Source organism: Tamandua tetradactyla, chromosome 18 (genome assembly GCF_023851605.1).
Source record: "Tamandua tetradactyla isolate mTamTet1 chromosome 18, mTamTet1.pri, whole genome shotgun sequence".
NCBI classification, from domain to species: Eukaryota; Metazoa; Chordata; class Mammalia; order Pilosa; family Myrmecophagidae; genus Tamandua; species Tamandua tetradactyla.
Window position 1 is genome coordinate 71,564,976 of NC_135344.1, and position 21,771 is coordinate 71,586,746.

The 21,771-nt window shown below is 40.4% G+C and overlaps 1 protein-coding gene across 8 annotated transcripts in view; it reads left to right on the top strand.

Moving 5' to 3' along the window:
• The window catches only part of PTPRM (protein tyrosine phosphatase receptor type M), an 823,739-nt gene that overhangs the window by 589,882 nt on the left and 212,086 nt on the right, over positions 1 to 21,771 (top strand). For all 8 annotated transcript variants that reach the window (XM_077135947.1, XM_077135946.1, XM_077135945.1 and 5 more), the window contains one exon: positions 9,878 to 10,010. In XM_077135947.1, the coding sequence (XP_076992062.1) occupies positions 9,878 to 10,010 (133 nt within the window). The remainder of the gene's footprint in view (positions 1 to 9,877; positions 10,011 to 21,771) is intronic.

Here is a 21,771-nt window from a genome sequence, read left to right on the forward strand (position 1 = left end):
CCCAAACAGAAACTCTGCACCCATTATGTACTCTACTCTACTTTCTGCCCTATGAATTTGCATATTCTCCAATATGTTCTTTATGGTTGCCATTGGGCTGAAATTTAACATTCTAAATCTTGTTTGCTTTGATACCAACTTAACTTCAATAACATCCATGACTATATCCCTATATCCCTTTATCCCCCAACCATTATACAGTTCTTGTCACAAATTACATATGTATGCATTATTATACCAAAACAATTGGTTCATCATTATAATTTATACATGTGCCTTTTAGACCCTGCAGGAATTAAAGAGTGGAGTTAAAAATCAAAGCTATAAAACTCCTTATATGTATACTTACCCATGTCATTATCTTTATTGGAGATCTTTACTTCTTCATGTGATGGAAGTTAGTTGTTTGTCCTTTCCTTTCATACTGCAGAACTCCCTTTAGCAAATCTCTTGTAGAATCAGTCTAGTGGCTACAATCTCCCTAAGCTTTTGTTTGTCTGAGAATGTCTTAATCTGTCCTACATTTTTCGGAAGAGAGTTTTGCTGGATAGATAATTTTTTTTTTCACTTTCAGCACTTTAAATATGTCTTCCCACCACCTTCAGTCCCTGTGGCATCCAGTAAAAAATCAGAACTTAATCTTCTTGAGACTCTTTTGTATGTGACACATTGTTTCTCTCTTGAGGCTTCCAGAATTCTCTCTTTTTGCTCCACCATGGATCCTATTTAGATTTATCCTGTTTAGAGTTCATTGAGCATCTTGAATATGTATATTCATAGTCTTTTTAAGTTTCTGAAATTTTCAAAGATTCTGTCTTACCCTCTCTCTCTTTCTTCTCCTTCTGAGACTCTCACAATGCATAGATTGGTATGCTTTATGATGTCCCACTGGTATCTCAGACTCTGTTCAGGTTTCCTCATTTTTTCTTTCTTCTGCTCCTCAGACTAGACGATTTGTATGATCTTATCTTCAATTTCATTGATTCTTTCTTCAGCCAGCTTTAATCTGTTCTTGAACCCCTCTGGGGAATTTGTTTTTAATTTCCATTATTGTTCCCTTCAGTTCTGCTTGGTTCCTTTTCATAATTTTCAACTCTACATTGATGTCCTCTTGTGTTCAACTATCATTTTCTGATTTCCTTTAGTTCTTTATTTTTCTTTAGCTCTTTAAGTGTATTTAGGACCACTTTTTAAGTCTTTGTCTGGAATGACCCAGGTTTGATCCTCCTCCTTGATGGTTTCTAATGATTTAATATCCTCATTGGCCTGGGCCATCACTTCCTGTTTCTTTGTGTGTTTTGTAATTTTTTGTTTAAACCTGGATGTTTTTATATTTTAAGGTTTTATTGCTGAAATTTAGACTCTGAGTCATCTGTTCCTTAAGCTTGTGTCCAGCTAGTTTTATGATAGAACTTTCATTGAATGCTAGAACATATAGAACTTTCATTGAATGCTAGAACATAACAAAAATAAATAAATAAATAAATTTTAAAAAAAGAAAATATCTGTCTGTCTTTGCTCTCCTTCAGAGCTTTTCCATACAATGAGCTTGAAGAATACCTCCAAGTCCAGGTGTAGGGCCTCCCCAATCTTCTCTGCTCATGCATCTTGTCTTGTGCATATATGTTTGGCCCTAGAAATCCACCCATTTCCATGGTTCCAAAAGTCCCCTCTTCCCTAGGAAACAATTTCTTCACAGTCTCAGACACTGCACTTTATATCCTACGGCCAGAAATTGCTTGCCCCAGGCAGCCACTTGACGGCTCTCCCACAACATTCTGTAGGAGCTACCTTTTACTTCTGGGATGGGGAGTCCCTCCGGCCACCATCAGACAGTTTGGGCCAGACACTCATGCTCTCTATAAATGAGGGTTACTCTACTCCCTCTAGAGTGGAATCAGGGCTCTGCAAGGGGATCGTGGGCTGGTTCCATGTTGAGCTGGGGAGGGGCGGGGGAGGGACCAGCCAGGGTACTATAAGATCCTGTCACTTTTAAAGGCCTGTTTCCTGACTTATCACTTGCCATGTAACAACAGTCCCTTACTGCTTTCTGGAGCTTTTAGAAAGATGTTTCTGCTACTTCTTGCTAATCGTCCAAGGCACCTATGGGAGGCAGAGCCCTGAAGCTTGTCACACCACCATCTGGGAGGCCAACAGAAACAATTCTTAAGAACAATGTAAGCTAGCCCATGAACTAAGACACAAAGTTTGGAAAGAAATTTGGGGAAGTAGATTTTGATTTAAATGCCTTCAAAGTTTAGTTTCAAATAAATTGTGGGAAACTTCTACTCTTCACTGGTTCATCCTCAAAACACCTCTGTTTTAGAAGCAGCCACTCACATTCCCTTTATTGACTGTTCATTGACTGTTCACTGCATCTGAAGGGTGTGTACTGTTGATAACTTGCTATTAATAAATTGTTTCCTCATTTTATTAGTTGACCATGATTTGAGAAATGCAATTTGAAAAAATAAAGCCATTTCATCAGGATAGTAATAGCACTAATAATTCTCTTCAAACTGTAATGTAAGCATTAAGGCTTTAATAGAATATCTTATCCATAGGGTGTCAATCACAGCAATAAATGGGAGCAATCACTGCAGTGAAGTTAGAACAAAAATATAAAAGTAGATTAATTTTTAGAGGCAGTGTATATCAAACAACAGTCTCAGTTATATATGAAAAATTATGTTTCTGTTATTATTTATAAGTCGTGCATGCTCTACATGCTGTGAAGTAGGAATTAAGGACAGAGGAACAATTATAAATTCAAAATACACTCAGGTTACAGACAATACATGAAATATGGATGTAGGTTATTCTAGGAATTGTGATTGGCCTTGTGTTTCCAGGAAGAAAACCAATGAAGTGCAATTTAAATGGAAAATCTTGGAGGTGTTTTGAGATTATGTATAATGTCAAGGTACAACTAACGGAGCTAAACACCAAGCTGCAAGGAATTTTAATTCTCTGAGCAACAAGACATATGTGGACTTTCTCACAATAATATTTAAAACCAGGATATTGGTATTAAAAAGAGAAAGAAAGAAAAAACTTTACATCTGCAAAGGGTCAAACAAAAGCTATGAAAATTAATTCACATAGATTCTCTATTCCATTAAAGTCATAAAAATGCTAGTGCAAAGTGTCTGAAGTTTATTTAATTGAAGTTTAGAATATCTTTTGGGACCAGTGCTCACTGAAACGCTTGGCAAAACAATATTTTTACATATTCCCATGGCTTCCATTTTGTTTTCTATTTTCATTTCTTCTCCCATCCCACCTCATAAGATTTCTCAACCTGCTCACTTTCTCTCTTCAGAAATTCCCATTGTGGCTGCCTCCAATTTCTTTCTTTTTTCCCCAAAAGAAGAATGATATTTTGATAATTCGGGTTACCACTCAAGTTCTGCATGTTAGGCAAATATTGACAAAAAATGCAAATATTCAAACATTGAACCCAAATAAATGGTTTTCCCCTAGCAGAAAACTGGCAAAATATTTCCATAAATGGCACCACCATTCACCCAGCCCCTCCGACTGTGGACCTGAGAGTGTCTTCTTTGGGTGGCACTCTACCTTTACCTGTGCACAGGTAGTGGCACCACCTGAGTCCTTGTGTCCTTTCAGCCCCAAATGCCTCTTAGTTCAGACCTTGGAGGCTTCTGGTTGGCTGGGCTTATGGTCTTCCCGTGCCCCCGAATTCCCTTCCTTTTCCTTCTTCGGTTGAGCTTCTGTGTTACTGCCCAATTATTCTCCTCAAGGCATAGCTTCTTTATTTGCCATGGTTCTTGTTTATTAAATTTAATACAGGCTCTTCAACCTAGTAGCCAATCCCCAGTTTTCCAGGCCCCTCCTGCAGTGCTCCCCTCTCTGTACTGTGGGCTCTAGCCACATTAGTATCTGATCACAGAGATCTCTTTCTCCACCCCACCCCACTTCTTTGTCTTGACTGATGGCTTCCCACTCGTCTCTTCATTCTTCAGGTCCCTTCTTAAATGCTACCTCTGAAAGGAGCCTTTTCTAAGCTCCCTTTCCACATTTCCCTGCCATGGGGTTCTGTATTTGACCTGTGACCCTTCACACTGCCTCTTGTATTGTTCATGGCATGAGGAAGATGGCAAGGTCTTCTTACTCATCTTTGGTTATCTCTGGCCCCCCTGCGTAAATGGTGCCCAATAAAGAGTTGTTTATTTGAAGACGGTTAAAGTCAAGATTGGTTCTGTCATATGACCAAGGGGGTTCTAGCACATGTCCTTTCTCCACATCCATTCTGTGTGGGTGGTCTGTATGGGTGGTACTTCTGCACCACTAATGTGATTGCGGACCACTGTGCCTCCCACCTTTGGGATGTGTTGCTCTCTTCGCTTTCCTCTTCCTCTTTCTCATCTCAATTATAAGGAGAGAGGGGGCCCTAGAGCTCTGTACTCCTCTTGACCTCACATCCCTATCTCCAAAACTCACACCCTCAACATCACTCTCCCCCTTGAATCACTGGGTTTTGTCCCACTCTTCCCTTTATCACAGGAAGCCCAGGTGTGCATCACACCCCACTTCCCCTGGAACACTCATATATCCACCCCTTACCACGCTGATTGACCCCATCTCCTTCTCTTTCCAATGCTCAAAACCCTTCGATGCCCTCTGGAACTCAAGGTCAGTCCCCAGTTAATTCCCTAGATCCTCAGCCTTGTGTAGTCACACTCTCACTATTCTAGGCAACTATTCCCAAACTTACCTGTCCTCAAATTCCCCACACCCAATCTCATTTCATCTGCCTTGCTTCCTCTTTCGATAGGAAAATGAAGCAATCCAGAGGAGACCATGCCATGGCCCCACTCCCGCTCTTACCAGGCCCCTTCACCTCACAGCACCTGTGCCCTGTGCCCTGTGCCCTGTGCCCTGACTTCCTTTGCTGTATGAGGTGCCTGCACTCCCAACCTTTCCACTTGAGGACTAGACCCCATCCTTTCCTGCCTCTTCCCCAACACTGCTCCAGCAGTCCCCTCCTTTCTCTCCTAGTGGGCTATTAGCATTAGCATGCAGAGAAGAAGGAAAACAAAAACTTCTTTTGATCCCAGCATTCCTTTCTGGATCCCTCTTACAGAAGAACCCTAAGAAATGGAAGAAAGAGGCCCCTGCTGGCAGCTCCTTTCCCCCACTCAGTTAAACTGGTGACCAGCCTCTCTCTCTATGTTCACTTTCTGAGTCTCCTGGCCTTAAATGCCATCTTCTTGCTGATGACTATGAAATTTGTGTCCCAAAACTGCATATCCAGCTGCCTACTTGATGTCTCCTTTTGGATATGTGATAGCTCAAACCTAACTTGTCCAAAACCAAACTCCTGATTTCCCCATCTGCCTCCCGAACCTGCTCCCCCCAGGTTACATTGCAGCAAATGATAACTCTGTCTTTCCAGTCATTCTGGAAACCTCGATGTTGTGGTGACACATCCAGTTCACTGGTGAACACATTGGCTCTACTTTCCAAATGTACCTGGCGTTGGACTGCACTTTACCACTTCTACTGGCACCACCTCTCTGGCCCATATTCTCAGCAACAGCTTCACTGCTCATCTCCCTGCGTCTACCCTTGACCCTCTCATATCTGTTGTGAGCAATTACCAGAGTGATCCTGTTAAAATCTCACCCAGATCACGTCACTCCTCTGCTCATGCAGAGAAAGATAGTTTCCTCAGTAATCTGCAGAGGTATGCCCCAGCCCTCTGACCTCATACCCTTCCACTTTCCTCCAGTGTTTCACAGCCTCACTGCGTGCTTTTCCCTTTTTGCTTCCTCCTGCCTAGAATGCCGCTCCTTGGAGATGGGTGTTTCTTCCTTGCTTTCTTCTCCTGGGTGCTCAAATGTTATTGTCTCAAAAATTCCTTCTCAGATCCCTGGATTTCAGTAGCAGCTGCCCCACCCTCATACCCCATCTGCTCTTCTTTATGTTTCTCTGTAGCACATGGCATCAATTAACATAATGCAAATATTGCTTGTTTACATTTATGTCTATCTTTCCCCTCAAGAATATAAGTTCCATGAGGACAGAGGTTTTTGTTTGTGTCTGTTCACTGCCATATTCCTAAATAGTTCCTGGCACATAATAAGCACTCAATAAATAATTGTTGAATAAATGAAGAATAATGCTCAATTTTTCTCCACATTCAAGACCAGCCTAGAACTAATCACCTTTAAACAGAAGTTGCCCAGCTCTGCCTCTCACTTCCCTTTAGTGGGGCCTCCTGTTCTCTCAAGGTGAGACAACAATGGGGGCGTTTAGGGACAGCCTCCTGGCTCATGTCCCTAGATCTTTTGGGAAAATTCATGCAGCCAGTTCAGTAGTCAGAATTGGGCTCAAACCTCAAGCCAGTGGCCGCTTGTATCATGTTCTCAACTTGGCTTGCTGCTGTTATTTAATTTAGCATCCAACATCAGGCCAAGCCGGGATGTTTTCTGCCAAGTTGAAAACCAACCAGAGAGTGCATTGGATAATTGTCCTCTTTCTTTCAAAATTTTTCACACTGGACTTGCTATCTGAACCCTTCAATAATGCAGCTGGACTGGAGTACCACTTTTTTTTTATTTTCTTGGTCATTAAAATAAACAAATAATGAGAGTTGTCTCTAGGAGTTCTTGGGGTGGCATTTGTGAAAATGATGAAAAGGATGGAATTTTATCAGCCTCTTGGCCTCACTCTCCCTGAAATATTTGACTTATTCTTCATTTTTAATGAATATGTTCAGACCTAGATAGTTCTCACTGTTAAATACATACATTTAAGTTGATTCTCTTTGAAAGGAATAAATACAAGGAACACATACAAGAAGAGAAAAAAATCCCTTTCCAAGAATTAGAATTCATGTACAAATTTCTACCATTGGAAACCTGATAAGAAAATAAGACAGATGGGAAGATATTGTAAAGACGACTCTTTTGCCAAGCAGTTTGTAAATTTTAGTGTCAAATTTATAAATTGGGTGAGCAAAAATATATATGTCACTTACAACCATGTTCTGTCACAAATAATGCTCTGTCCAAAGCTGAATGGCAGCTCAAAACCACAACCACACACTTCCAAAGAAATGAAAGTAGGGGGAAGCCACCCTTTCTAAGGAGAAGAAAGAACATAAAGGTGCGTGTTCTGGAAGAGGTAGGGGGAGAGCAAACAACAGAAAGGTCATGTCTAGTGTATTCTGGAAATAATGACATGTACGTCCTTGGGCAGATGGCCCTCAGGACTGGAGGGTTGTGATATATTCATCCCTAACTTATGTTTTCATAGATGCTTCTGAGAGTAGTCCTAAACCCAAGCATCTGATTCCATCCTCTAACTCAAGTAAAACCTTTCTAATCTGACAATAGCAAATCCCCCCAGGAGACCGAGGGACAGCCGCAATGTTGGGGAGCCCTTCCCCCCTTTTTTGGAGCTGCCGCCCCATTTTGCATGATTGCTGCCATAATCACATTGCAGCTGTGTCAGGCAGAGCCAGCTAGCTCATTTCATTTTCTTGACCCACAATGTGAACTGAGTTAAAAGTAAGTGCCAAGGCTTACACCGGCTGCATAACAATGTCTTGTCTGCTTCCTGGACAGAATGAGACATTGCAAGTGTGATCACCTTGTGTTGGCCAAAAAGGAATGCATGGGGTCATTCACCACGTCCCATATAGCCTGGGTAACTTGCTAATAAAAAATAGCTCATTGTTTATTGTTTCATTAGCAGAAGCAAACCTGTGACCACTCACAGGATAAAATCTCTTACTGAGTATTCACCTTGTATTGGTATTGGTTTTTATATGTAAGCTTTTAGCACTAAATAAAATATTTAATTGCCAAATGTTGAATTTGCTGACATAATTTAGTTACCCCCCCAAAAAAACTTAATAAATCATTTATTTGGAAAATATGTTTGAAATAAATGGAATGGCTCCCAGATGCCAATGCCTGAAAGAATAAACCAGTCTGGTATTATTTTTTAAGTTAAAGTTCTTTGAATTGCATAAAAAATAAAAATTGAAAAACATTGGAATTTCTTCCAATTTTTGAATTCAGAATATGTTCTTTCTTTTTTACATGGATTGCTTTTTTTAAAGACTTTTATTCTTCTTCTATTTATTACATACACATTTTATCTTTAACAATTTCTGAAGAATTGATTTAATGTAGCAATCTCCTTCACATCTCCCACTGGTTATATAATCCCAATGGCATATTGGAATTGGATATGTCAGATGCAATTACAATACAAATATAATGAACATTAATATTTTCGAGATTTTACTGGACATCTTATTTGAGGAATAATCATTCAGCTATTAAATCAGGACATCTTCTCTAAGTCATCAGAAATAAAGATGGCAAATACAGGATTATCCAGCAGATAATGCCGTTATTTAATAACGGGCAGTTTTTACATCAGAGCTGCTTTCGCTCTATTTGCCCCTTTGGTTGAAATATGTACTTGTAACAGAGACTCACACTTTTTACCTATGCTTTACCAGTCTAGCCAATTTGACCATGGCTATATTATATTCAGAAGCTTCAAGGTCTCTTTTATAAACTCTCATGTTTACAACATGAATAACTTTCGAAAGAAACATTGTTTGTATGTTCCCAAAGGAAACAAAGAAGCAGATGGAAAGGTGTAACTGCGCATCCCCATTTCTCATGATAACTCATTTTAGGACACATGAAGGGACAACAATGAAAGGGTAGAAAGGAGCCAGTATTGACATTCCATTTTAATCACATTTTTGCTGGTAAGGCAAAATGAAAATACGGGGCAGGCCATGGTGGCTCAGCAGACAGAGTTCTCACCTGCTATGCCGGAGACCCAGGTTCGATTCCCTGGTGCCTGCTCATGCAAAAAAAAAGAAAATTTGAAATTTGAAAATGTGAAATTTGAAAGTAAAATCCCTGTTTTCAGAGCGGCCTGTCTACCTACTAAGAGTGACATATGAGCTCAGATACTTCACCCTGTCATGTTGCTGAAAAAGCATCCTGAAGATACTGGGTCCTGTTCAGTGAATTGGACGTGGCATTCCTAGTGTTTTTCATCCTGAACCCATTTAGCAGAGGAAATGGATATTTTAACAGACATCGTTTTGATGTCGCATCACAGTAGACTGTAAACAGTGTACACAGTGTTTGGAGACGGTGGGATGGGGAGCTGAGGCAGTAGAAGCCGTTCGGCCCTGGTTATCTCATTTAAACAGATATTAAATGTGGGTGCCAATAGTGTGATCATCAGCTGCTTCCCATTTGGTGAATAAATTGCTCAAAAGGAGTCTTTTGCTTACCAGATGTGACCTAGATTTAGATTATCAAAGGCACAGGGGAAAAACTCTTTTTGCGTTACAAAAAAAAAAAAAAAAAATTGCTGGTAAAATGCATGGTAAATGAGCTTATCTCACTTTTCCAGGTGTTTGAGCTAATATGTTCTGGAATTGCTGCTTCATTTATGAGAAATAATTGAGGAAAATGTTCCAACAAATCAAATTTGGATAAAGGACCTAGGATAGCTATTGTGTTTGTTAGCAAGTTTTTAAATGGCAGAAAAAAGCAGGGAGTTGATAGAAAAAAAATAAAGTAGAGGAAACTGTGCTTGAGAAGACTCTCTCCTAAAAGGGTCAGGCGGCGGTGCGCTATCCAACCTGTGTTACGGTTTAGCCCAATGCTGAATAACAATATGCACAATTTCACTCCTTTCAGTGCATATGAAAGCTGTTTTTAAAAAATCAAAGCCTGCCTATCTGTTGGCTCTGATAAGTCTCATTTGCTCTGTTAAATGCGGCAACATTGAGAAAAAAAAGAATGTAACGTCTTTATTCTCTCTTACCCACTCTCTCTCCTCTTTCATTTCCTTTCGTTTTCAGGAGCTGCCACTCCAAAACCAGTCCCAGAACCTGAGAAACAAGCAGACCATACTGTTAAAGTTGCCGGAGCCATTGCCGGGGTCTTGCTGTTCGTTATTCTGTTCCTTGGTGCTGTGCTGGTGATGAAGAAAAGGTGAGCCCCCAGCTCTTTGCAAAGATAGAGCTCTAGCCCATCGGTTGCCAGTTGCTTCATACGTGTGAAATGTTCGGTCATGAGCTGGCTTTTATGGCCCTGACACAAGTGTGACTTGATTATGAACATTTTTCACCATGCAGCCTTCAAGGCTATGGGACAAAATGTCGAGTAAGTGGCTTTGATTTCTGAATGAACATACAAACCCCATTGTGCCAGAACAACAAAGGAACCATGTATTCCCATGAAAGTGGTGCATTTAAAGCTCTGCAAAGTCTTACAAGCCACTTATTCACATAGAAATTGTTTAGTACTTATTACCTACAGACTTTGTATTTTGTGTTCTGGAGGACAGAAGGAAAAAGATGAGTGCTTCTTATTAGGATAATGGAGATGATAATGATGACAGAGTTTACTGAGCCCATATGAGAGGCAAGCACCTTGCCAGGTGGGTCCATCAGCAAAACACGGTAGGAGAAAAAGAATCTCAAAGGACAGCTCCACAGAAATGCAGGACCTGGACACATCAGTGACAGCGCTAGAGCAAGACGCATCTCATCAGATTACCCTGGCTAGCCAAGAGGTGGACTCGGGGAGGAGAGAAATAGAGTTAGCTGTAACATGCAATCCTGGCCTCTGGTACTTCAGAAATATCCAGTGTCTTTTGTTTTGCCCTCATAAGTTAAAAACTGGCTTGATAATAAAATACTCAATTGACAAAAAATTATGAACATTAAAATTGTAGATGTTAAGGAAGGATAGAACAAGTTTTCCCGAACAGTTAATCCACAGATCACTAGACTTCCTGTTCTCTCTAGGTTTTTTACTGTCATAGAGTAGGGGTGGAGGTCTGTCCTGGGAGGTAGAGGTGAAGATGGAAAGGCTGGTGCAGTGGAGTCTTGGAAGTCCTTTCTGTTTGCCTGTGGAGTTTGGGCTCCATCCTGAAATCCACTGATACCTTGTAAGCAGGTATTGGCATGATCTTATTTTCATGTTAGAAAGCTCACTCTGAGGTTAAGGGTGAAGGAGGGCCAATCAGGAAAACCAGCTGGGGAGAGGAGTGGGGACCCATTTAGAGATATTTAGGAGTTAAATTTCCATGGCCTTCCATGGAGGTTGAAGCTGGAGGAGCAGGAACAATATAAAACGAACCTAGCGACTGACTTGGGCAAGTTGGTAGAGAAATATCCCCATACACCAAAATGTGGAACAGAATAAGTAAACCTATTGGGGGGGGGGGGTGTTGGGGGAGTCTGTTGGAAGTTCGGCTTTGCAGATGTTAAATTCAATATTGCTGTAAAATATTTAAGTGGAGCTGTTCAGCAGGCAGTTGGACATACTAGGGTGAACTAGGAATAATGAATTCCATAATCTGAAATCATCAACCTGTATGGAGCTGTAGCCATGGGGGATGAGGTCATTCAATGTTACTGTAGAGTGAGAAGAAGGAAGGTCCGGGACAGAGACACAACCCGTAGCAGCAATGTTTAACGGGTGAGTTAATATCCAAATATCTATCCCTACCTATACTACTATCCTTGCTTCCTCCTCCATTGTATGTGTGTTGGTCTAGTTAGGCCCAGGACAAAACCTTACTCTGTCACACCTGTGTGCTCTCCTTCTGCATCTCTTCTTCCATTTGTCCCGTCACTTCTTCTTCCTCTTCCCACTGGCTATCAGTCCTTTGCTATTCTCCCTTTTATGTCCCACATTTGATATTGATCCTTATCCTTGTTTTGCTTTTTCCTTCCACTTCACTGTACCTCTCTTTTCTTTACTCTTTTTTTTCCTCATCTTTAGTTGTTTCTCTCTTTACTTCTCTCTTCCGTTTCTCCATCTTTTTTCTTTCTCTTTTACTTATCCCTCACTTCTACATTTTTTCCTGGATGGTTTTCACCTGTTCCCTGCTTCAGTATTCATGTAGATCATTTTCTTTGGCACCAGTGGCTCGTAACTTTTTGTTTTAACATGACCCACTGTAAATGCTAAGCAATCATAGTCCTTACCGTATCTGAGTATTCTAACAAACATTTTGGAGAGATTTCTTTAGAATTGTAGACACGTGTTGGATTCTTGTGTCATCTGGCAAGCTCTCTGTGAGGTCTAGCCTGAAACTACTAATCCAGTTGCCCTTGTGACCTCAACTCAATGTTAACTAATCCTCCAAGGATCTGTTTCTGCTGGGTTAATTCATTATTCTACCTTGGACTCTCAGTCAGTGAGCTGATGTCCTGAATTATGCATATGAATAGATTGCCTTTAGTAACATATGGCCTTGATACAACTTTAAACTAAATACCTAGTCTAAATAAGTCATATCAAGTTCACATGATTATTTAGTAGTTAATAATCTTAAAGAGGCTATTTCCATAAAATATGCCACCTTTTATTTGCTTTTTCTGAAACACAAAATATGCTTTTCTCTAAGGCCAATTACCGAAAATACCATACCAATAAATGCAAACACTGATATAAAATTTAGACCTGAACAAACTGCCATGTTTAATATAAATTCTGAAGACTTCTAATTTTTCAGGGTTTTCCCCAAAAATTTATGTCCAAATTTTTAAATTAGTGTTTTTAAATGGAATAGTTCAAATATGATATGTATCATGGTTAATTTGCATGAGTACTATTGACATGTAGTAAACGTCATTGTTTGGGTAAAACAGTGAGCTTAGATTTGGGATTCCCGAATCTGCATTTTAACTAACTTTGTAATTTGAGGCCTTGTTTTCCTCATTTGTACATTGAGAAAATTGGACTAGGAGATTTCTCAAGTGCCCCCACATCCAAACTACCGGGTTTTCTCCTGGGTAGCAGCCTGTGGTGACACTACTGAGCATTTGTTATTCTGGAAAACCCGAAGATGTCCTATTATTGTATTTAATTATATTAGTATGTCCACCAGGGCTCTCTGTCCGGTTATTTCAAGACTAGAGGTGTACTCTGTGGGTGGAGTCTATCTTTTACCTTATTTTTTCCTGTCATTCAAGAAACTCAATTAAAGGGGAAGTGATGGGCAAACTCAGAAAGGGAAGAGAGAGGGAAGGAAGGAAACCGACTGCCTCAGGTGGGGATTTCAATTTATTATTAGTGGTCTCTGCTGTTTAGAACCTAATGCTAATCAAACTTAGAGTCCCATTTCTATAGGGGCTCGTTAGCTTGTATTTCTTCCAGCCGCAGCCTTCCAAGTCAGCCGGAGCAGATGTGTGCCATTGGCCACAAGGACAGAGAGAATGTGGGGAAGCAAAGCCATCAATGTTTCTGGAAAGTCTGTCCTGCTGAGAATGAGTTGGTAGTTACTGTCTGTTTGTTGGCAGGCCAGGCCAGGCCAGCTCGGTCTGAGATCATGGGAATGAGGCAGAGCAGATTCACACAGTGGAGCCTATTGTGGTCTTATATTGGAAAGCATCGGTAATTATTAGCTGAGCTAATAATTCTTTGCCTTCTGTAAAAAATAGTTGTTAAAGGTGGGTCTCTCATAGAAAATGTAAAATCTTTTCAGGTCTTGCTAACTCATGGAATTCTATTATATATGGACAATAAAGACTTTTAAAAATGGGAAAACCATTATTTTTAATTGGCTCTAAGACTTTACAAACCTATGACTTCATTTATGAGTACTAATCCATTTGCCCCTTACCTGGGCTTTTCTAATATGAAACCTTCTTTTCCTTAAAGACTTCTACAAAACCTATGCATTTTTTTTTTAATTCTATTCTGAAAGCAAAGCAATTTCATGTTATTTTCTCTTTCCCAAAGTGTGTGTTCCCTTGAGGGTGAATGTTTTGATGCAGCAAATGTTAAGAAAGGGTGTGAACTGAATATCTATGAAATAAGAGTTTCATACAGAGCCAAGGGTAATATAGTCACAAATTAGTATAAAATAACTTGAGGAGGAGATATTTAATTTTTATCATGTTTCATCTGTGTATAATTAGATATTTTGATATATTTGTATAAATGAAAATACCCGCATTGTAACACTTTTCATGAGGAATAATTTATCTCCATAACATGTCTGACAGAATTTAGTATACAAGCACCATCAATTTCACCTTGATTAATTATATTCATTATTGTTTCTAACATTGCTATGCATCTTTTCGAAGTTTGAGAACATTTGTATTAATTACCGTAATATTCCTGTCTCAACCAATATGGGAAATTGAAATTGCAGAAGTTGTGGCTACTTGGGAATAATTAAAGAAGTATGCGTTCTTTGGCAAAATCACAAACAGTAGCTATGCTACCCCATGAACACACCTGTTCTAGGTAAATATAATTATCTTAATCCTGCAGCACTATACCTCTCGCTCCTTTCCATGATACATTGTAGCAAATGTACACTTTGAAAATGCAGCCTGATTAAATATTTAGTACACATTCTATTATAGTCAAACAATACTGATGCCACCAAGAAAAAAAATTACATAAAAATGGGAAGTATTTCGGAAGACATCATGAAACAAAAAAGATAAGAGAGAAAAATTGATAAAAGCCCTCTTTTCAAAGGCATGGCAGCCGTATGTGGCTGGAGGCAAGGTGGCATTAGATATGGTTTTCCTGGTATGCCTGTTCACATAGAAGGCAGGAATTATTTTCCACTATAACTAAGTGTGAGTTATGTGCAAAAAAAGTTTTAAGATGGTATATTAGTTTGTGAATGCTGCCAGAATACAATACAGCAGAAAATGGAATGGCTTTTATAAAAGGAATTTATTAAGTTAGAATTTTACAGTTCTAAGGCTATAAAAATGTCGAGACTAAGGCATCCAGGGAAAGATACCTTGGCTCAAGAACGGTTGATGGGTCCAGAACCCCTCAGTCAGCTGGGAAGGCACCTGGCTGGTGTCTACTGGTCTTTTGGCTTCTGGTTCAAATGGCTTCACCAGGGCATTTTCTTTCTGCCTCTCCTAAGGTCTGGGTCACGTGTTGACTCTGTTGGCTCTGAACTCTCTCCAAAACGTTTCCCCTTTTAAAGAACTCCAGTAAACTAATCAAGACACATCTTAAATGAGTGGAATCACAGCTCCATCTAATCAGAAACTCACACCCACAATTGAGTGGGTTATATCTCTATGGAAACAATCTAATCAAAGGATTACATCCTGAACAATATTGAATGAAGATTAAAAGAATGTGGCTTAATAGTTTCAAACCAGCATAGGTGGGATGCTTTATTCAAAGTCCTACTTCAAAAATCACATTTTTTCAAACTACATTGAGAAAGTCATATGTAGAAGTGGGGTTTTTTTTTTGTAATTATTATTTAGAACATGAGTACTTAAAATGAAGCCATATAAGATATTAGAATCTCTGTTTTTCCTCCTTGTAATCACTAGATATTGAGATTTTTCTACCTTAGCACGTGACTTGGCATGCTTGAAACATGATATACATGCTTACAAAAATGTATGGATTTGTTATCTTTATCAATTAGCTAATGTTCTTCAGTTTTCCAGATGACAACTGAATGGACTTGTACAAGGATAAGTAGAAAAAAATGAACCTTTTTAAAGGCCTTTTTAAACCCAGATTTTATATGATTACTCTAATAGCTCCTTTTTTAACTACTCTCTCTGGGCTCAACCTAATGGTTTGGTTTAACTGTTTCCCATTAGAGGTTCTTTGGGAGCTCTTTAAAAAGACTTTATTTTTGAAAGGTGGATGGGGAATGTGGGCACCAAATTTTCATTTTATAGGAGGAGAGTGGCAGAGAATGAATCTTTACGTTTAGAATCTCACACACCCGGCTTCATACCCCGGCTGTTTTGTAGCAGCGTACATTGAGATGAGTTATGTAACCTCTCCGAACTCAGTTTCCATACCTGAAAAGGGGCAACGATGATGATACGCACTTCTTAGGGAAACTGTGAAAATTAAATGAGATAACTTTGTGTTATAAATAATAGCACAGATGAGAACCCAGAATTTGGTAAATTGTTCGTGATCACATGACTGGTAAGAGGCAGAGCCTGGGGATAAATCCAAGTTTGTCAGATTCTTAACCAGTCTGTAAAACCTGCTCAGCACTGTCTTTGAGTTTCGCACTATAAAACTCAGGTACTCTGTATTCATTAGTCGGAAACACAGTTGAGTCATCAGCTTGTCAGCATACCAGCGCCTTGCAGTTTACCAGTGCATTAAGTCCACATATGTTTGAAACCCTGCCAGTACATATTCATTTCTTTTCTGAGCTATCACTAAAGGAACAGCTAACTAGAAACTTTTCCCGCTCACTCCTTTACGGTGTTTTAAAAAATAGTGCTGAATAGCTGTATCTTGAATCATTCTTTGATTCATTATTTTACTTCTGATAACTTACAGTAGTGAGTAAACCATATGCTCATATGGTTTAGTGCACGAGAGAAATGTGTTAAGTGTTATAGTTAGCTGTGAAACAAGGCAGCGTTGGCTCAACCCCTTCCTCCTCTAAGACAAATCCTGGAGAGGGGAAGCTCACAGCTTAGGCACAGGAGTTCTGGAGACCGATGACAGGAGTGCAGATGTTGTTCTCCAGACCCATGGGAAAGGACCAAGGGTAAGGAGTCCTTCCTCCTGGAGGGAGGTCCACCACTCCTTTGCCCAGGGCAGTACCATCCCTTGCCACCCAAGGACCCACAGAGGATGGAGCATGTAATTATGTAATGGCTAGGAGCACAGCTGCCTGGAACACGACAGCTCTCTGCAGCCTGGGTGAAGGTGATGTAGCTGAAGGAACAAGTGAGAGGCCTTCTTTGGCCACGGCCACCTTAGAGTTCCCTTTGCAGAGTCCTGCTCGGTTCAAGCGAGGGCTGGGTTGTGGAAAAGAGAAGTAAACCAAAGGCCCCAGGGCATCAGTACCCACCACCTGTGGGGAATTAACTCTACACCCCAACGTCTTCTGAGTGGGTCTGGCCTTGTCATTAAATACAAATACATTGGTATTAAAACCTATCAGATCCAGACACAATAAGGTCCAGAGTGTGCCTTCTGGGACAGGACCCGAAGGACAGCCCTACTCTCTCAGTGTGTGGAAAACCTCCATCATGCACATATACAGATTCCTGGACCCTCTTCAAAAGCCCGTGCACCCAGCTCCCTCTGCTCCAGAAGGTCCAGGCAGGTCCCCAGAACCATCTGCACCCCCTGTCCCTGGGAACAGTCCCCACCCTGGTTGCCCACCACTTTCCCCTGGTGTCTCCCCATCATCCCAGGTCCTAGCCATCCTGTGTACTCCTTATGAGTCCTGTCATTCTCCAACACAGCTCATTTTTATCCTGTCTCCACTTTAAAACATCTTACCTCTGACACTGAAGTTCACAGTATTCGTATGGGTGTTAGGAGAGCGCCAGGAATATTTACTTCTAAAATGGATCATTCTTCATGCTTGATGTCTCCAGAGACAGGGTGCTGACATTCCCACCCCCATCCCACCCGGAAGCTCTGTGTTCTTTAGAGGGGCTGCATCTCTTTTGACGTTGGCATAGTGTCAGTTTCCAGACTGTAGAGTAAGGAGTACTGAAGGGACAAAATCTGTGGCTGTTTTACCTGAAGTGTATAAGCTAATTTCCAACCTGAGCCCTTTGGGCAAGATTCTTGATTTATCTTCTTCTAGCTTACATCTACATTTCTTTTTAAAGAAAACAGGGCTGCATCTGAACCCTTTAGTTTAGGTTCATTCATAGAAAGTTAGATAAAATTAATCTTACAAAGGGATAAGGAAGAGTCACTGTTTTAAATAGAAGAGGATATTTTGGGAGGCCAGTAAAAGAATTAAACAGATCTTAACATTATAAGATGCAATATTATGTTACATAATGGTCTCCCTTTAGTAAATATATTTACTTGAGTAGGAGAGTGTTCTCACAGGGTAGACTTTTTAAAGTGAATAATGCTTTTCTAGATCTATTGGAACTAGTTTGGAATCAAGTTTCTTGATGTTGTCATCTTTATTTTAATGCACAGTTGCCTTATTGGAATTACATTGTGGGAAAGGAACTGACACTATTTTTCACTGCTGCATGGAAAAATTGACTCCATGTCAAATTCTGACACATTTCTATTTGTTTGTGAAAAAGTTAAAAAATTGGCAATTATGTAGCCCAGTTTATCCTATCTAAAAGTGACCATTTTTAATCCCCTTCACAGTTCCGAGTATGAATAAAACTTTTTAAAGTTAATTATTTACCTAAAGCAGTCTAAAAGCAAGGCTTTTAGTAGATGTAGATAGAGTCATAGGAGATAGTCTTAGTAGATGCATGGTGTAGGATCAGCGTAGGTGCAGTAGATGTGTGGTATCAAGTAGTCAAAGGCATAGTACACATGTGGTTTAGACATGATCGTAGAAGACACGTGGTATAAAGGAGACATATGCTTAGTAGACTCATGGTGTGGAGTAGATGCAGTCCTAGTAGAAGGCGTAGTATTGAATAATGGTAGTGGTAATAGATGCGTGGTGTGGAGTAGATGCAGTCCTAGTAGAACGCGTAGTATTGAATAATGGTAGTGGTAATAGATGCGTGGTGTGGAGTAGATGCAGTCCTAGTAGAAGGCGTAGTATTGAATAATGGTAGTGGTAATAGATGTGTGGTGTGGAGTAGATGCAGTCCTAGTAGAACGCGTAGTATTGAATAATGGTAGTGGTAATAGATGCGTGGTGTGGAGTAGACGTAGATGTAGTAGACGTGTGGTTAGAGATGATGTAGACATAATAAGCGCATGGTGCAGAGTAGATGCACATGTAGTAGACAGTAGACAACGTGGGCATATAGTGTGTGGTAGACTCAGTGGGCGTACAGTGGGTAGGAGACATGGATGTTTGGGACATAGAATAATTAAAGGAAAAATGTTTCTTTAATGCAGCCCTTTTGTGCAACAGTGGGCTCTGAACTGCTTTGGCCTTATATAATTATGAAGGGATTTAAATTTCATATAACATATTTTATTAATTTTTATAGTATAGACTTCTGGTAGACAGATGCCCTATTTTTGAACAGCCTGATTTTTAAAAGCTTGAATAGTAATTCTTTGGATTTTTAAGTTTAATGTATTAAATAGGTGAAATGAATGGGGGTTATTTAAATTTATATCCAGCTTAACTGAAAGAAAAATGGGCTCATAGTGATCATTTATTTAAACTACCATTTATTTTTAAACCTACTTTAAATGGTGTTCTCCATTGCATATTTTTACAAGCAACATCAATTTAGATAAAAATTCTTATATTCAGAAAATGAATAGACAACCTGAGGATGAATTTTTTGTTACACAGTGAGCATCAGCTCCAAATAACTTAAAATATCCCGTTTTTAAAGTCCTCCATTCGATGGATTTTCCATGGAAGTGTCTACGCTATATCTTTGGTAGTGACTCCAAAGTCTGCAACTCATTGACATCGTCTCAGTTTCAAGGCAGTCCTGCTGTTGCTAATAGCTCTCCCACTGCATTTGCTCAAGACAGTGTTCCTTAAGTATATACGATAGAAATTAGTGGTACCCTTGATTTGCTGCCCTGTGTCAGATAGAAATATTAATAGAAACAAATTCAGGAAAAAGCCATCTACTAAACAGCTTAGTTTAATTGAAGTATTGAGTTCTATCAATATGTCCTTTATCTTTTTACCCGATTTTTCTGAAAATTTGGGCTTTGAGTTTAGAGTCATGCAGTCAGTGATTGCAGAAACTCACCCCTACTCAAGAGAATTGGCCAGTTATTGATAAAATTCTTAGGCATGGCTCTTAAGCCTTCCTATGACGGCAAGGAGGAAAATCTCAGAAATATATTAAGATTTTGAAAGTGAAGGGCAACATGGCACTAACTGAAATTCTTCACTCAGTGCCTGTTAGCTGGCAAAGGCATTGCCTCTTCAGGGCACACTTGGAAATATGGGAGGATGTCTTTGCTGAAAATTGCCTAATTATAATTGCATCTGTCCATTGCATGGTTAGTCACAATAGTCAAGATTTTTATTTTAAAATCTGTCCAGCCGGGGTAGACTGAGAGTTCCAGTTCTATAGGTCATGGAAGGTAGTGCTTAAAAGGTCATGGCTGTAACTGCCAACAGGGGCCAGGATAGGTGACCTGAGGCCCAGGTGAGTGAAGGTGGGGCCCAGGTTATCAAAGCTGGGGCCCAAGTGGAGAATGTGTCTTAAGAAGGCATCTGTTCTGCAGCTTTAATCAGGCATACTGCAATGTCACAGATTTTCCTGGTTTGTTTTCAGAGGACATGAGGAAATTTGAATTAAACTAAATATTTTATGTTTTTATTGTTGGCAGCTAATCAAATTTTTTAATGCTGTGTTGACCAAATAAAGGGGATATGCTAGTCACCAATTTGTGATTTCTGATTCTATTTTAAGATACATGTAAGTGACCGCACTTTAAAATGCTTTCACCACTGTCATGTCTCTGGCTAGAAGTATTTTCTTGTACCAGAAAAATAAAGACACTAGAATCTTCCCTCGCTCAAGCTTCCTCCCCCCACACACACTCATCATCACCCCAAAAGACCCGTGAAGAGAGAAGTCAGCTGCACCTCCTTTTGTGAATGGATGGTTCCTACTTAGAAAGACAAGATAAGCTTCACCAGCTTGTCAGCGATGCTGCTGGGTTCTTTGGATTAAGTGCACCTTCGCTTTACGCTGAAATCTTGTCCCCGCGTTCCACTCTTAGAACTGCCATTGAGTCCCCTCTCTAATGCATGCTGAGTCTTTGGACTCTAAATGAGCCTTGAAGAGTAACATCTCTTAGAGCACTTTCACTCATCACATTAAAGTTAAACTTCTTGAATTCTGTTCACATCATCATCTTTCTGGTCCTTTAAAACAGCTGACTCAGTGGAAGAGAGAGTCACAGGCTGTCCCTGGCAATGCCCATCCTTAGTGGTGGGATCTGACCCATTCTGAGGGTGGGGTTAGCCTGCACGTAATCCGGCCCCCCTTAAGGAGTCTTGTAAGAAAGGGTCCTTTGCTATTCCCGTGCCTGTGGGTGTCCCTATGGACTCCTTTATGCTGGATTTGAGAACATGAGATCTCTCGAACTGTTGTAACTGAGGATAAGGCAGTAGGGTATTCCCCTATGTACCCTTTACCCCCACCCCCTATTTTGTGACCTGCTTTTAAGAATCAGAATCAGAATGTAAGTAACATCAGGAACACTGAAGATTTTGAAGGGCCCCAGTGTCCCAAGCCCACTGCCCAAGGATCCACGTTGGTCTTTACCCCAGGATGCAGTTTTGACAGGTGTCCTCGCACTTTGGCCCCCCTAAGCCCACAGCCCTCTCAGATGTTAGCACCTTCCTAACAAGATGCACTCCTACGTAAACAGCTGAGGCCAGCCCACAGCCCTCCAGGGGCCCAGGCCAACCCAGTTTCATGCCTCGGCAGGAAAGAACTCACCTGCCTGAGCACAGAAGGGTGGCTTTAATTTTCTACCGTCCTAATCATGTCCTCCTGTGGGGGCTTGAATGGCCCATCCGTATGGATTGCCAAACAATCTTTAACACTTGTGCGAAAACTCCTCCCTAATCCTAAAATCATGGGTTTTTTCCCTCCAGCTCTTTTAGAGTGCTAGTCTGAGTCTCCCAACCTGACCTAATGCTGGATGAAGTCTAGCTTGTTGAGTGTTGAAGGTAACCCAAACTCATCAGTCCTCGGCTTGCAAGGGTGAGGGGCAAGCAGTATCTACCATAAAATAAACCATCTGGAACACCACCTCCCTGTATGCGAACGCCCCCCAGCCTGTTATTGATTACTCCCAAGGTAGCTCCACCAAT